The 16344-nt window shown below is 35.1% G+C and overlaps 1 protein-coding gene across 6 annotated transcripts in view; it reads left to right on the plus strand.

The window, feature by feature from the left end:
• Positions 1-16344, plus strand: part of PIK3C2G (phosphatidylinositol-4-phosphate 3-kinase catalytic subunit type 2 gamma) — a 422558-nt gene that overhangs the window by 262213 nt on the left and 144001 nt on the right. For all 6 annotated transcript variants that reach the window (XM_005570265.5, XM_074005892.1, XM_005570267.5 and 3 more), the window contains 4 exons: positions 769-861; positions 2327-2456; positions 6804-6940; positions 8822-8991. In XM_005570265.5, the coding sequence (XP_005570322.3) occupies positions 769-861; positions 2327-2456; positions 6804-6940; positions 8822-8991 (530 nt within the window). The remainder of the gene's footprint in view (positions 1-768; positions 862-2326; positions 2457-6803; positions 6941-8821; positions 8992-16344) is intronic.

A 16344-nucleotide genomic window follows, 5' to 3' on the forward strand; every position in this document is an offset into this window, starting at 1 on the left:
AGTTGTAAAAAAAATAAAAGGAAAACAAGCAACAAGGAAAGTAGAGTGAAAAATAGTCAACATCATAAAGCCAAAAATGCAAACGGAATGTGTAATTACAGGAAATGAGAAGACAAAATCTATGTTGTACTGTTATATAAAAACAAGAAAATGTTCATTAGCTAAAAGATAAAGAAAAATGTACGGATTTTTCAAAGTAACTGATTAGTGTCAGGTCCTGTAAAAGGTATTTTATATCCATTAGTTCATGTATCTATCACAAAGATGTATGAGGGAGGGGTTACTACCTCCACTTTAGAGCAAATGAGTTATAAAGCTTAGATTTGAACCCAAGTCTTTCTTAACTCTCTATTTTTCCTTAAAGTATTCTGCAAGGTAGACATAATGGAAAGGAAATAAAGTTTTTAAAATAAAATTTTAACTTCTGTTTACTGACCAGCTAGCATAAGCCAATATTCATACACTGCTTAGTTCATTTAAACCTCAAACATATCACTACTGTTATTGAAGAAAAAACGTAGTTGAAGATTTGTAATCTGTCAAAAAGCTAGCTTCTTGGTTTCAAAGTAAAGGCTCCAGTTGATAGACTAAATTTTTAAAAATATGTATGTTTCTGTGTTCCAAAGTATAACAATTATTCATATGTGTTACATTTGTTCATACAACAAAGTCTGCAAGGGGATATGATTTTGGGGAAAAGGTTTGTTTTTTGGGGGTTGGGGGTTGATTTATTTTGCTCACTAGTTTTCCATTTTTCTTTCCCTATAGGCATGTTCATATTTTACATCTAATGCTTTGCCATTGAAGATTACTTTCATCAATGCTAATCCAATGGGCAAAAACATCAGCCTTATTTTTAAGGTATGCTAGTGCTCTTAAAACATGAATTGATTCCATAGACAGAACTATCGATTTATTACTCACAAAAAGAAATTGTTGTAGCTATTTTCCTCCAGCAACAACACATAGGTTTTTCAGTTATTTTAGAGTCTGCCTTTTTACGGGATTATATGTAGTATGTGCCAAACTTCAATTGGCAATAAATCAAACATTACTGGCTCATAGCCAGGGAGCCTTCAGTGCAAAACCCAAGAGAATATATTTTAATAAATGAAGTGATATGATTGCTTTTAAGTGGCACAGAAAGTTGAATGTGTGGTGAGCCCCAGGAAGAAAGTTTTATGTTGGTCTAGATACTAAATTGGGATCAAAATTAACGGGAACTGAAATGACATAAGTTAATTTACCATTAAATTCTTGCCTGCTAGCACTTGTTGATTTTAGTAGTTTGAGTTATTTTTTCTTTTTAAATAAAAAAGTAAATATGGGTCATTTCAGTCTTCATCATTAATCCCATTGGAAAAAGAGAGAAAAGGTAGTAACAGGTTTATAAGCACGTAGGAAAGAGGGAACAGAGAGGGAGATAAAGGCAAAAAGTAAGAATATGCCAGTCTTCCAGTTTATTTGGCCAATTATTCAGCCAAGCCATGCAACAAGGTCTCAGAGTGAATTTTTGGTGAATTTTCACTGTCTATTTTGGAGGATAATGAGTAGTGTGTCCGTACTTTTGCTTTGTCCTGTCACCTCAAGAGTTAGTGGTCCCACAACACTGTACTTTTGATGAAGGGGAAAAAAGAAAACACAAAATCTTATCTTGGCAGGATTTTCTGTGTATAATTTAGAAAGTGTTTTCAAAACCAAAATTCTTACTTGTTTAAAAGGATATAACTATCCTTCCCCTTTGAACATATGCAATCTCCTTAACCAATACATGACTATCACCACTTTATCATTTCTTATTATTATCGGAAATTATTTTCTCTGAAAACCTTTTAACTATCTTTAAAATAATTTGAGAAATCACTGATTTAAAGTCTAATCAATCATATGGATGCTATTTATACTCCTAATCAAGAAGCTCTTGGTATTCTAACTGCATATCGGTGCATAAATTTATGACACAGCAAATAATGTTTCACGCTAAGTTTGAAATTTGAATAAACATTCATCCAGCCTGTCTTTGCCAGACTTTGAATCTGAGACATCGCACGTGGATAATAAATTGAAAATTATTATCAAGGAACAGCATTCCAAGCAGCACCTCTAATTTGATGGTTGAAGCTTCTGTAATTATCTAAAGGGAAGTTCTCATTTAAAAACATTTTTTATCAGAAACACGAGGTACTTTTAGTGCTAATAAAACCATTAAAACCACTCTATGTCAGGATAGAAATGTATCCAAGGAAAAAAGTGACATGTACTATATTTGACTGCTTTTAATGGAATTCAAGGAAAAACCCAGGGTCTATTATTTTGTTTTTAACAGGCTGGAGATGATCTTCGTCAGGATATGCTTGTTCTGCAGATTATTCAAGTGATGGACAACATTTGGCTGCAAGAAGGCTTGGATATGCAAATGATCATTTATAGATGTCTATCCACAGGAAAAGACCAAGGTCAGTATAGATTAGAAAGTGCATTGGCTCACATTATTTATTTCGTACATTGACTGGTAGTAGGCTACAAAACTTTCTCCAGCTTTCGTTTCAAACTACAAGTTTGAAAATCCAAAGAACTGTACACATTCTTCTTCTTTAAAAAGAATTATTTTCAAAAATGATAAGCCGACAGAATTTATACAAAGCATAATATGCTTTTAGGTATTAATTAGGACCTTCACAATCCAAATGTTAACTGTGATTTTCTTTTAGGTGTCTTTTAGAGTTAGTTTCATTAATAACTTACTGTTATTTTTCTCATTTTGTAATATAAAGCCTACTCATTTTTAAAAGAATACAATTGTTACTTATTAACACAAAATACACATTTTCAAGTGCTGAAAGGAATTCTGGAAATTCTAAACACATTGTAAACCTTAATTTAATTTCTAAAAGACTTTTGAGTAGATAAAGTATCAACAGTCAATGTTGGTCACACATGTAAATGTTGGACATATATCAGCATTTCTTTTCCTTTATAAAAGGCAAGAAATCAATATGAAAATATAATTATACTTATGCACATTTTCAATGAAAATAATGTCAATAGATCACCCAAATTATCACTAAAACATCTGAGGTAGAAGTTGCACTTAATTACAATAATGCCAAACTAAAGAAACAAAAATATCTAAGATATCTTATAATTTTTTTTACATATAACCATTGCCACTTAGAATTTTATTAAATTAATTGGTGTGAATTATAGCAGATACATGTGCATAAACAAGGGATGAAATCATAGAACTGGAGAGGGGATCTAGACCATGTAGTCATTTTTTTCTTTTTTTAATTCAAGCATAGCTACAATTTAAACCTGTCATCACAAGAGAACTGTCATGCCATGGATCCTCACTTCCTGAAGTCCCACCAGCAGTCTCAATACCCCAGTCAACACTTGAGATTTTAGATGCTAAGTATAAAAACACCTCCAAATTCACTTGCCACTTAATACCTTACAATGACTGCATTACAAGTCATACTAGCCAATTAATTTGATTCTGATAACAGGGCTACTACTTCCATGCCACGTGTCCTACTCTAAATACTTTCTAAATCTCTAGTTACTACAACAGTCATTTATCCTTGGTACCATGAGATTGTTATTCCTTGCATTTTACCCTACTTTTTCTCACGTAAGTGACCTAATGCTTTCCTGTCCTAAAATGCTGAAATAGAATAATGCTACATAATCCAAGCTGAGATATTTGATGTTACATGAATCACCTTTTATCTAGAAATTGAATAAATTACTGATCCCAGTAGAATTTTAAAATTTCATCTCATTTCTATTTATAATTATAGAATGTAACCAAGGCTGAATCTTTTAGTTAATAAAATAATTCAGCAGAAATAACTATAGACTTATCCAAAGTTGCAGATGTCGCAAGACAAAGAAGTTATTTTTCTCCTCTGTCTACCAACAAACAACCTCTAATAGCTGTAAGATTTCAGAGGGCATTATACTGTCAAAATAATTCTTCAAGAAAAATAGAGATCATTAAAACAAGTGTCATTTTTAGAAGATTAAGTTGCATTTTTAATCAGGTTCCAAGGCTTATTGAATACCTACTTTTCTCAAGAAATGTCACAACTTTAGATGGGAAATGCATGCTAAAATGAGCTAAATAGAGTTGTGCCCTTGATGAGAGTAAACTCCAGTTTCCATAACTTTATCAATATCATTGTTGAGTATCATTCTCATGGTCACTTTGTATGTAATGTCCTAGGAGTTCTGGGAGAAATTTTCAGGGCAAATAAAAATTCTTCAGGATTTATTTTATCATTGGTTCTCCAACTTTGATGAACATGAAAATTACATAGGGGGATGGGAAGAGTAGATGCAACCTACCCCCAACCAGGTGTACTAAATCAGACTTCCCTGGAGGTGGAGGAGGGGCTCAAAGGTTGATTGCAAAAAGATGCTCAGATGTTTCTTATGCACCCTTGTCTGAAAGACACCACCTCGTATAACACCACCTTGAGTAATTTTATCCCTAAGAGCCTTGCTACTTGAAGTGTGAACCACAGACCCACAGCAATGACATCACCTAGGAACTTGGTAGAAATGCAGAATCTCAGGCCACACCCCGCCATACTCAATTAGAACATTTTAACAAAATCCCCAAATGTATTTGTCCATTTTCACACTGCTATAAAGAAACACCCGGACTGGGTAATTAATAAAGGAAAGAGGTTTAATTGGCTCACAGTTCCACATGGCTAGGGAGGCCTCAGGAAACTTACATTCATGGCGGAAGGTGAAGCGGAAGCAAGGGCCTTCTTCACAAGGCAGCAGGAAAAAAAGGGGGAGAAGGGGGAACTGCTAAACACTAATAAAATCGTCAAATCTTGTGAGAACTCACTCACTATCATGAGAAGAGCATGGGGGAAAACTGCCCCCATGATCCGATCCCCTCCCACCAGGTCCCTCCCTCCACATGTGGGGATTACGGGGATTATAATTTGAGATGAGATTTGACTGGGGACACAGAGCTAAACCATTAAACCACCGAGTTATCTGTATGTGCATTAAATTTTGAGAAATGCTGCATTAAAGGACTATAAGAATGAAACCACACATATTACTCTATGTGCACAGAATGATGTTCAAAGAATTTAAATAGTGTATGATATACACTAGCTTAAAATGCATAAAATGTAATTTATGATTTCAATTAATGAGCAGAATTTAGCCACCATGATTGCTATAAATTAGGTACAAGGTTTTCTGGATAGTCAGCAATTCAAGGCTTGTGATCAGTGACTTGGGATTTAGCAAGCATTAACTCCCTAAAAATCAACGTAGTTGGAAAAGTAATTGACATTGCTGCAGAAAAGTATCTAAAAAGGTGCAGTCATCTAAGTCCTAATTTTGGGCATGGTCAAAGGTAAGATGGCATTGAAACACTCAGCAACCACGTAGAAAGTGACTGCCTTTAGGAAGTATTAAATAGAGGAACTGGAAAAATGAGGAGGGAAATTTTCAGAATTAAAAAGCATCACCTACTGACATTAAATGTTTTAAACCTGCTATCTCCCTTGACACACATGAGAAAACCTGGGCAACAGCTGAATACTGTTAGGGGAGAAGGGAGAAGTGTCATGATACTATGGATATTCCCAGGACTTGTCTCTGGGATGTGAAGTTTCCTTCTGATCCACAAATGTAGATGGCCAATGATCACAACAGGACTATCAGATGTTAAGAGAAATTAAGGCTGCAAACTAGCTGCAACTGACGAAATTCAGCACCATTAAGTCTTTTGTTTATCACCACCATAATCTACTTTAATGTTGTTTAATTTGAATGTTTTTAAGGTAGATCATTAAATGGTCAATTTAAAAACTCAACCATCTCTCTGTTCTTGTAGTTATATTTGTGTCCCTGGTCTCTCTGGAATTTGAGTTTGCAACTCTTGCAATTGTCGAGACTATGGAAATCAGAAACTCTAGACTTTAATTTATTTTAATGACTTTATAATACATTGCACATTGTTTTGTAGACATTATCCCTGAGAGAGCTTTAAGTACTGGATCTACATTGCTGTTCTGTACAGTATAAAAATCAGAAGGTTTGCAAATATTTACATTCCAATAACCTTAGGGGCACAAAAAAATTTAATTTTTTAAAAAAAATTAAATTAAATTAAAAAAAGCCTTGATGGATACATGGCCAGCAGAGCAAAGTTCCTATTTAAGTTCAATCAATATACGATCCCTTTTTAAAAAATTACTATTGTAGTTTCTCTTTAATATTGACTGAGAAGGAAGGAGCAGGTAGCTCTCTATATGTTCACTGCTGAGTTATTCTGTTCACTCCCGGAAATGTAACATTTAACTGTGAAGATTTTTTAACCTGAACATTGATTTTTATAATATATATGCAATGTTTGTTATGGAGAGTGCATTTGGCTCCCTTAAGTTGTAAATATGTTTGTTATCCAAGCTTAAATGTCCTCCCTTAAACTGTAAATGAGTGCACCAGCCATGTGATAATTAATTAACTACTCTGTTGACGCAGTGGGGTCTCCGTTCATCATCAAGATTGGCTTGCTACCATAGCTCTAGAAAAAATATTAAAGCTGCTTCTGTTAAATCTGATCCAAACGCAAGTAGCCTCATTGTTCTCCAGGATTTTAGGAAGAATTAGAGATGCATCTAGATAAGCCTCCTCCAGAAAAGAAAATCTGGAAAGGAAAGGGGTAACCCAGTAGTGCTAGAAGCTATTGTTGTTATATTTCCTAAGGCTCCCTCATCCTGTGATGAAGGAATTGTCCCTGTAACCTTTTTTCTGTCTACCAGGATTGGTGCAGATTGTACCTGATGCTGTGACCCTAGCAAAGATTCATCGCCATTCTGGACTGATAGGACCATTGAAAGAAAACACAATAAAAAAGTGGTTCAATCAGCACAACCACTTACAGACAGATTATGAAAAGGTTTGTCCTGCTGCAGATCATTTTAAATAATGTACTTAAATAAGAATATACTCTGGTTCATTAGATATTCTGATTTGTAGAAAAGTAAATTAAGTGCATTTTGAGTTCTACGTCAATCGTCAGCCCAGTAATAATGACCCAGCTTAAGTGATGTATTAACTACATAAAAGTTTCTGTATTTTATTTAGTTTCTGGGTGAAAATCCTGGTCATCAATAAAGATTTTTTTTTGCTCAGAGGCCATCCTGACATCAGTCTCACCCTAGAAACAACACCCCTTGAAGTTACCTCTTTTAATCTCCAATTGCTATAAATATCCCTGCTTTTCTTTGCAATACATTTCTTCCACTGTTCTCTACTTTTTCATCTCCCATTTTCTTAATGGTTTGCAAAATGCAAAATAGAGTTTATGTTTATCATAATTTTACAAAATGTACCATTTTATTTGACCGTAAACATTTTTTCTCAACGTTTACTTCATTCTGGTATCTGACTTGCAGTGTACAGTTGTGCAGGTTCTGCCCTATATTAGGGATCTTGGCTAAGGAGATGAGTGTGGCTAGAAGCAGGCCTTGTTCCACTTGCCAAGCTATGATCTAGTATAGCTGGGTCCACCCAGAGGCATGAGCACCTAAATGCTAATTCATGCAAAAATGCACCAGTAGATTTGGTCGGTCCTATCCTGTGGACTAAAATCCCCTTATTTTGAGAAATTCCTCAGACCTGGTAAGCTGGGATGATTGGTCACCCTACCTATGATAAAAAGGCCATGATAAAAAGGACCCTAGAGTTCATCTATTCCACACTTTCATAATATTATGTTGGAGCAAAATACAAGCTTTACAGACCAAATAATAAATAATTAGATAAAATTACCTGGAAATCTATGTTTTAGCTCTTCCCAAAATTATAACTTCAGTTTTGCATTAATCCTTGTGGTTACGTTGTTTGAGATGTTTCCAAATACATCACTCTTCACAACCACCATATGAAGGACATATTTTATTATTTTCACTTTCTAAGTGAAGAACATTTGGATTGACAAATTAAGTGACTTGCCTAGGCATGTGGAAGACCTGGAACTGAGGCACCCTAGCACGCAGCCTGGTGACCTAGCCTTCACTGCATCAAGGCAGCCCCTCCATGCTAGGAGACCATAACCTTGTCCCAACCAGTCATTCATGGTTACACCACCAAGTTGATGAAATAATGTATACCCAGGAGACCATTTTGGAAACAAAGTGTATTTTTGGAAAGAAACCTCTGTTCATTAGAGAAACATAAGCACAAATTGACTTAATGATAATCTGCTTCCACCCACACAGGCATTCACTGATGTATATGTACTATACCAAACAGCTTCAGACATCAACTACGTTGATGACCTATTTGTAAAAATACACATGAAATGTTACACACTTCTCAGTATAGCTTTCTCTGTCTTCCAAAATTTCAAATATTCAACAACTGATATTTTAAAAGTCCTCTGGGAATAGGCAATATTGGGCCGTATTGTTCCTCCTTCTTTTACTTTGAAAAAAAAATCATTCACTATTGTATATTTGAAGTATCAAAAAATCACACTAGGAAACTTCTCTAGTGAACCATGAAAATAAACTCCATCTGAATGAAGGTGATCTTCTCCCCAGTTTCAATGCAAACATTTATCTATTAGAGACTAAAGAACAATTGTTTCATATTTTTCTGTAGCAGATCAAGAATCAGCTGCTTAACTGTACCCTTCTGTCCACTGAGATGTAGAAATTTGTCCTGATCATGTAATTTTGCTTTTTATCATTTAATTTTTATGATTACCTCTGATGCTAATGCATTTGCTCATTTTTTGTTGTTATTTTTGTATGATTGTTTTTCAATGGATTAGGCCTTAAGGAACTTTTTCTACTCCTGTGCTGGCTGGTGTGTGGTAACATTCATCCTGGGAGTATGTGACCGTCACAATGATAATATCATGCTGACAAAGTCGGGCCACATGTTTCATATTGACTTTGGAAAATTCCTAGGTCATGCACAAACATTTGGAGGGATAAAAAGGTCAGTGCACAAATGTTTATTACAGTAATTAAGCAATGTCCTAAGCAATATGTATAGCATGTAATTGCATAGAAGCCCTGCTGATGACTTGCTCCCATCTCTCAAATCCCCCAAGGTAATATAAACATAATAATATATCTAATAAGATTGAAGAAAAGTTTTAAAGTAGATTTTTAATGCAACAAATTTGATTTCCTCAAATTGGTAGTAGACTAAACCGGTCTTTCCCCATGAGAAGCAACTAATCCTGTTTTAGTCTGAGTCGTCTGAAATAATATTTTTTGTTTCCTTATGAAACTTGAATGGACAATGAAGTATGAATTGATGATCTCAAAACATCTGATATATTGCTTATAGCAAATCACCACTGGTCTATACATATTCATACTAGCTTACTTCCCACACTGAACTAACTAGCCTTCCATCATTCCACAGATATTTAGGGAATACCTACTATTCAAGGATACAACAGTAAACAAGACAGATACAAACCCTTTCCAGTAGGGGTGGCAGACATTAAATAAGTTTACAAGCAAAGAAATGACACAGAAAATGGGAAGTTATTTTAGAAAAGTAAAGCAGAGAAATGGAATAGAAAGTAACTGGAGTAGGGATACTATTTTAAAGAGGCATCTTGGAAGACATGACAGAGAGCTGTGTCGCCACGACCACCTCATGGAGATCCATGAGAAGAGTATTCCAGAAAGAAAGGATAGCACATATAATAGCAGTGAGCACAGAAATAAGCATGGCATGTTCCAGCGACGAGAAGACCTGCAGTCTGGAGATGGGGTGGAGAGGGGCGGGCAGTAGGAGGTAAAGGTGAAGAGTTTGGTGGAGGCCCAATCAGGTAGGGCACAGAGGGCATATAGAGTATGGCTCTTATTTTTTAAGTTCAGGAGAAACTTTGCGATTTCAGTGGTTTTCAAAAGCTTTCTTTTGATACCTTGTGTAATGGAGACCAGTGAAGAGACTACTGCAATAAAGTGAGACCAGTAAAGGCAGAAGTAGTAAAAACGGACAGATTCAGAATATATTTTGAAGACAGAGTCACAGGATCTGCTAACTGATTGGACTTGGTTATGATTAATGAACTGGGGGAGAGGCACAGAAGGTCAGAGAAGAAAGGAAAACATTCAAGGATGATGCCTAGATTGTTTTATCTTAGCAAATGACTAAATAATTATATTATTTACTGAAATAAGGAATATTGACAGATGAATAGGTTTTGTTTCATTTTATTTGAGCTGAAAGTACAGAAATCAAAGATTGAACACTAAAAGTCTTTAAAAACATATTTCATATTAAGGTAGAAATAGGATGAAACCATTCCAAAGACTCATTAGTCGCTTTTGCCTGAGAACAGCCCCTCAATATAAGAAATAATAATATTTCTTACAAGATAATGTGATTGAATTTATACCAGATGGCCATGACCTGGCATTAAAAAGGCATCATAAACTACATGATGTATACAAATGGATTATTTTACTTTTTGTTACTTTCAATATATTGCTTTCTTTAATAAATAGCCTCGAAAAATTCACCACATATTCATTCACTTCTTTTTCTTTTTTTCTTTTTCTTTTTTTTTTTTTTTTTTTTTTTTTGAGATAGAGTCTTACTCTGTCACCCAAGCTAGAGTGCAGTGGCACAATCTTGGCTCATTGCAACCTCCACCTCCTGGGCTGAAGTGATTCTCCTGCCTCAGCCTCCCAAGTAGCTGGGACTACAGGAGTGAGCCACCATGCCTGGCTAATTTTTGTATTTTTAGTAGATATGGGGTTTCACCATGTTGGCCAGGCTGGTCTCGAACTCCTGGCCTCAAGTGATCCTCCTGCCTCGGCCTCCCAAACTGCAGAGATTAGAGGCGTGAGCCACTGTGCCTGACCTTCATTCACTCTTTAAATGTCCACTGGGAATGGTCTGTGTGCCAAGGACTGTGATAAACATTGGAGATACAAAGAATATGCATTTACCATGTCAGTTAGGGATACTCTTTCAAGTACTGCAAATACAGACACATAAATGATTATTATAAAATGTTATAAGGGCAGAGATAGAGAAACGTACAGACCATGAGAACGTCATAGAGGAGAGATACCTAGCTTATGAGGGACAAACTCAATTAACATACTTGAGTATCTATAAAATTTATTCATGTAACACTTTTTTCCTGAACTCCACCTTTTTCTAAAAAAATTCAAAGATTCAGTTTGGACAAATTTTTTTTAACTTTTGATGTATTGTACACTGGCAATTTGGGGTACCCTTATTCATTTGTTCCTCTGGCTTCTGTATGGTTCATGTGAGTGGTTTAAAATGAAAAAAGGTATTTCAGCTCTACAGAATAAGTTCCAGTTGGGAGACATAAAAAAGTAAAGAAAAGATTATTAACACAGTGTGGTAAGTTCACACACCAGGCTCTGTAGAGAATATCAAGTTCCAGTTTGGTTGCTTGTTGATGCTAGAGCAGCTACTGCTACTTCTAGAGTTTGGCAATTTTAAACCTTTCTTAGGCAGCATCATAGGTAAATTAAAAATGTGCCCAGCATACAGCCACAGTTATAATTGGTTCTTAATATTTTCTGCTGAATTAAGCAGCCAATAAAACAATCATCAGCCATTCAATAATTATTGATTGGATGAATGAAAATGAATTTGCCACTGTCTTCCTTTGAGAATATTAGTTATTAACCACCAGCTGAGGAGGCCAACTGCAGCTCCATGATCCATATGGATTATTGTTTCCAAGATTTTATGTCCATTGGTGGCTCCCGTAAGGCTCATCAGCAGTGTCTCCTTGGATTACTTTCTCAATGCTGATACTTTTTCCCTGAGTTTGTTTAATGGTAAAACTGAACTGTACCTATTACACTATCTTTTGAATTGTAGGAAGCACCTAACATTTCTCTTCCTAAGCTCTTTCAGTTGTTTCTGGAATTCACTGAACGTTGTTTTGTAGGACAGTTAACTTCTTCCATCCTAGGTTCATTGAATATTCTTATTGTTTTTTAGGTACACAAAAGTCCTTTTACAAGTCTTATAGGTCCTATAAGTAGGACCTTTGTATTCCCCTAGGATAAACGAACATTCTTATTTGTCCCACATTTATTACATTACGGACCCTGTTTTTAGAGAGAAACCTAGCCCACGCCTAGTTTCTGTACACATACTCAGATGTATTAACCCACTTATGCCAGAGGTTGCAAAATTTTTTTGTGAAAAATCAGACCTTGGCAATGACCTTGAGCAGTAGGATATAAATAACTCCCACAAGCTTAGCGTTCCAGGAATGGAACACTAGGCATAAATGGGTTTAATAACAGCACCCCCCCATAATATATAAAACTAGATTTATAAATCATGACCTAGGACTGTCATAACATCCCATACTCTGACAAGATCATATAATGCTCCAATACCAACCAACAATAACCCTAGGTCATAGTCTTTAATGTAAAATGCTGCACTCACTGGAAGCATAGAGTTTATATGTACAGATACATGTGTTTCTCCTATTGTCTATTTCTTAAAAACATGGGAGGGAAAAGCATTTGTATAACTTTTTATGGTTTACACAATATTATTATTATTGCTTTTTAATTTTTATTTATTTATTTATTTATTTATTTTGAGATAGTGTCTCTCTCTGTCACCTAGGCTGGAGTGCAATGGCACAATCTCGGCTCACTGCAATCTCCACCTCCCTGGTTCAAGCAGTTCCCCTGCCTCAGCCTCCCGAGTAGCTGTAATTACATGCCACTATGCCCAGCTGGTTTTTTTGTAATTTTAGTAAAGACAAGGTTTCACCGTGTTGGTCAGACTGGTCTCAAACTCCTGACCTCAGGCAATTCGCCTGCCTTGGCCTCAAAGTGCTGGGATTACAGGCGTGAGCCACTGCGCCTGGCTACAAAATATTATTAACATATATTAACTAATTCATTGTGTATTAACTAACACAGCAAAGAGGTGATATTCTTATAAGAAGGATTTTGAGGAAAAAAACTGATTTCTCACTGGGCTGCTACCCTTTTATACTCATGCTTACATCACCATTCCAGATCATCTCACACTAAGCATCTGTGTTACTCTGTTTAGGGTATGTTACAGACATTGAGCTTTCCTGGTTCTTGAATTAAATTGAGTCAGCCAAGCCACTCTGTCATTTGGAATCTATGCCCAGGTGTCACTGAACTATTCCTCTGAATTCAGTTCTCCAGGAATCTGGAATTTCTATTTCGATGCTCAGACCAACTCTGAGGCTCCCAAAAATTTTCAAACTTCTAAGAGAGAAAAAAAAATCTTAGTTATGATTATGAAGGATTTCACATCCTGCATATAAACAAACAATCCGTTGTTATTGACTTTAGTTGTGAGACTAGACAAAGAGATTTTATACCATCAGATTAAATCAAAGAACAACTGAGGTATTACTTAATGATTCTGGGGAAAATTTGACTAATGTTTATAATGGAAGCAATGAGGAATTTCTCCAGCTCTCTGAAACCAATTTTTTTTTTCAACTATTGCCTAATTATTATCTTCTTTTTGGAGGGACAGGGTCTTACTCTGTCGCTAAGGCTGGAGTGCAGTGGCACAATCATGGCTCACTGCAACCTTTACCTCCCTGGACTCAGGCGATCCTCCCACCTCAACTTCCCAAGTAGCTGGGACCAGAGGCATGCACCACCACACCCGGCTAACTTTTTTATTTTTTTGTAGAGATAGGGTCTCATCATGTTGCCCAGGCTGGTCTTCAACTCTAGGCTCAAGCAATTTGGACCTCAGCCCAAAATGCTGGAATTATAGGCATGTGCCACAGTGCATGACCTATCTTCATTTTTTAATTTTATTTCACCAAGATACAAATTAAAGTGGTTAGCAAATTATGCATTCACAATTTTGCACTCAATTCCACTATAACAATGATTTCTACTGAGTAATTTTTCATTACATAAAAGATTTCACTGTAGCAATAAACTCAAAATTTCAACTCAATAATTTCTTGACAATTACATGCTCTTATAAAGCAGGATAAATTGAGAAAAGTATTTATTACTGATGTTTGTTGCTCTCTTAACTCTGTATTTCATACTTTTATTTTTTAGACTAGACTGTGTTTTCATATTCTATAAGGCCTTTCGCTTTGCTAATGCTAGCCTTGCATTAAGAAAAGCTAGCCTAGCTTTCTTTCTAGATAATTTTAAAGGGCAATATGACCAGTGTTTAAGGTCAGGTATGCTGGAGACAGACTATGTGTTTTTGTTTTGTTTTTATTTATTTTTATTTTTGAAAAATATTATTTATGTTATTTATGACTGATCATAATTGTTTGTGTTTATGGGATACAATGTGATGAAATCAGACTAGTTAACATATCCACCACCTTGCTTATTTATCACTTTTTTATGGTGAGACATTTGAAATTTACTGTTATTTTTAAATTTATAATAAATTACTATTAACTGTAGTCAGCTGATGGACAATAGATCTAAAAGTCTATTCCTACTGTCTATCTGAAACTTTATACCCTTTGATCAACAGCTCCTCATTCCCCCCAACTCCTCACTCTCTAAGACTCTGATAATCACCATTCTGCTCTTATGAATCAAACTTTATTAGATTTTGCATGTATGTGAGATCATGTGATTTTTTTGTGGTTGGCTTATTTCACTTAGCATAATGCTCTCTGGATTCATTCATGTTGTCATAAATGACAGAATTTCCCACCATTAAAACTACATAGTATTTTATTGTGTGTACGTACTACATTTTCTTTATCTCTTCATCCATTGATGGACATTTATTTGTTCCCATATCTTAGCTATTTTGAACAATACTGCAAAGAATATGAGAGTGAAGACATTCTTGCAACATATTTATTTCCATTCTTTTGAATAAATACCCAGAAGCAAGATTATTCGGTCATACAGTAGTTCTATTTTTAGTTTCTAGAGGAAACTACATACTGTCTTCCATAATTGCTGTACTAATTTATATTCCCACAAACATTGCATAATTTCCCTTTTCTCCAAATCCCTCCAATACTTAATCTTTCATGTTTTTGATAAACCCATTCTAACAGATGTGAGGTGGTTTTTCAGTGTGGCTTTAATCGCATTTCCTTGATAATTAGTGATGCTTAGCTGTTTATGTACTTATTGGCCATTTATATGTCTTCTTTTGAGAAATGTCTGTTTAGGTTCTTTGCTCATTTTTTAATCAGTTTATTTGTTTTCTTGTTATTAAGTTACTTGAGTATTTCTTATATATTTTTGATATCAACCCATTATCAGACAAATGGTTTGCAAACATTTTCTCCCATTCTATGGGCCAGCTCTTCAGTTTGCTAATTGTTTCCTTTACTGAGTGGAAGTGTTTTAGTTTGATGCCTTCCATTTGTCTACTTTTGCTTTTGTTGCATTTGCTTTTGGGGTCTTATCCAAAAATAAAATTTCTAAGACCAATGTCATGGAGATTTCCCCTTATGTTTTCTTCTAGCAGTTTTATAGTTTCAAGTCTTATATTTAAGTATTTTCTCCATTTTGAGCTATTTTTTTGTGGGTGATGTAAGCTAAGGTCCTAATTTTATTCTTCATGCGAATATCCAGTTTATAAAACACAATTTATTGAAAGACTGTCTTCTTCCCATCATGTGTTCTTGCCACCTTTGTCAAAAACAAGTTGACCATAAATGCATGGGTTTATTTCTCAGTTTTCTATCTTGTTCCCTTTTGTTCAATGTGTCTATTTTTATGCCAGGACCATGCTGTTTTGATTACAATCACTTTATAATATGTCTTGAAGTTGGGTAGTATGATTCCTCTAGCTTTGTTCTTTTTGCTCAAGATTGTTTTGGCTGCTTGGGATCTGTTGTGGTTGCATAATAAGGATTGTTTGTCCATTTGTGTGAAAAAAATGACATCGGAGTTCTACAGGAGTTGCACTGAATCTGTGGATTGCTTTGGGTAATATGGAAATTTTAAAAATATTAATTCTTCCAATCCATGAACACAGAAAATCTTTTCATTTAAATTTTTTCAATTTCTTTCATCCGTGTTTTACAGTATTCACTATACAAGTCCTTTACCTCCTTGGTTAAATTTTCACCTAAATATTTGACTTTTTGTTGCCACTATAAATGGGATTTTCTTTTTTTTTTTCCAGATAGTTCATTATTAATATATAGAAATGCTACTGATTTTTGTATGTTTGTTTTGTGTCTTACAACTTTACTGAATTCCTTTATCAGTTCTAACAGTTCTTTAGTGGAGTCTTTAGGATTTTCTATATATATATATCATGTCATTAGCAAATAGAAACAATTTCACTTCTTCCTTTCCTACTAGG

The sequence above is a fragment of the Macaca fascicularis genome, chromosome 11 (genome assembly GCF_037993035.2).
Source record: "Macaca fascicularis isolate 582-1 chromosome 11, T2T-MFA8v1.1".
NCBI classification, from domain to species: domain Eukaryota; kingdom Metazoa; phylum Chordata; class Mammalia; order Primates; family Cercopithecidae; genus Macaca; species Macaca fascicularis.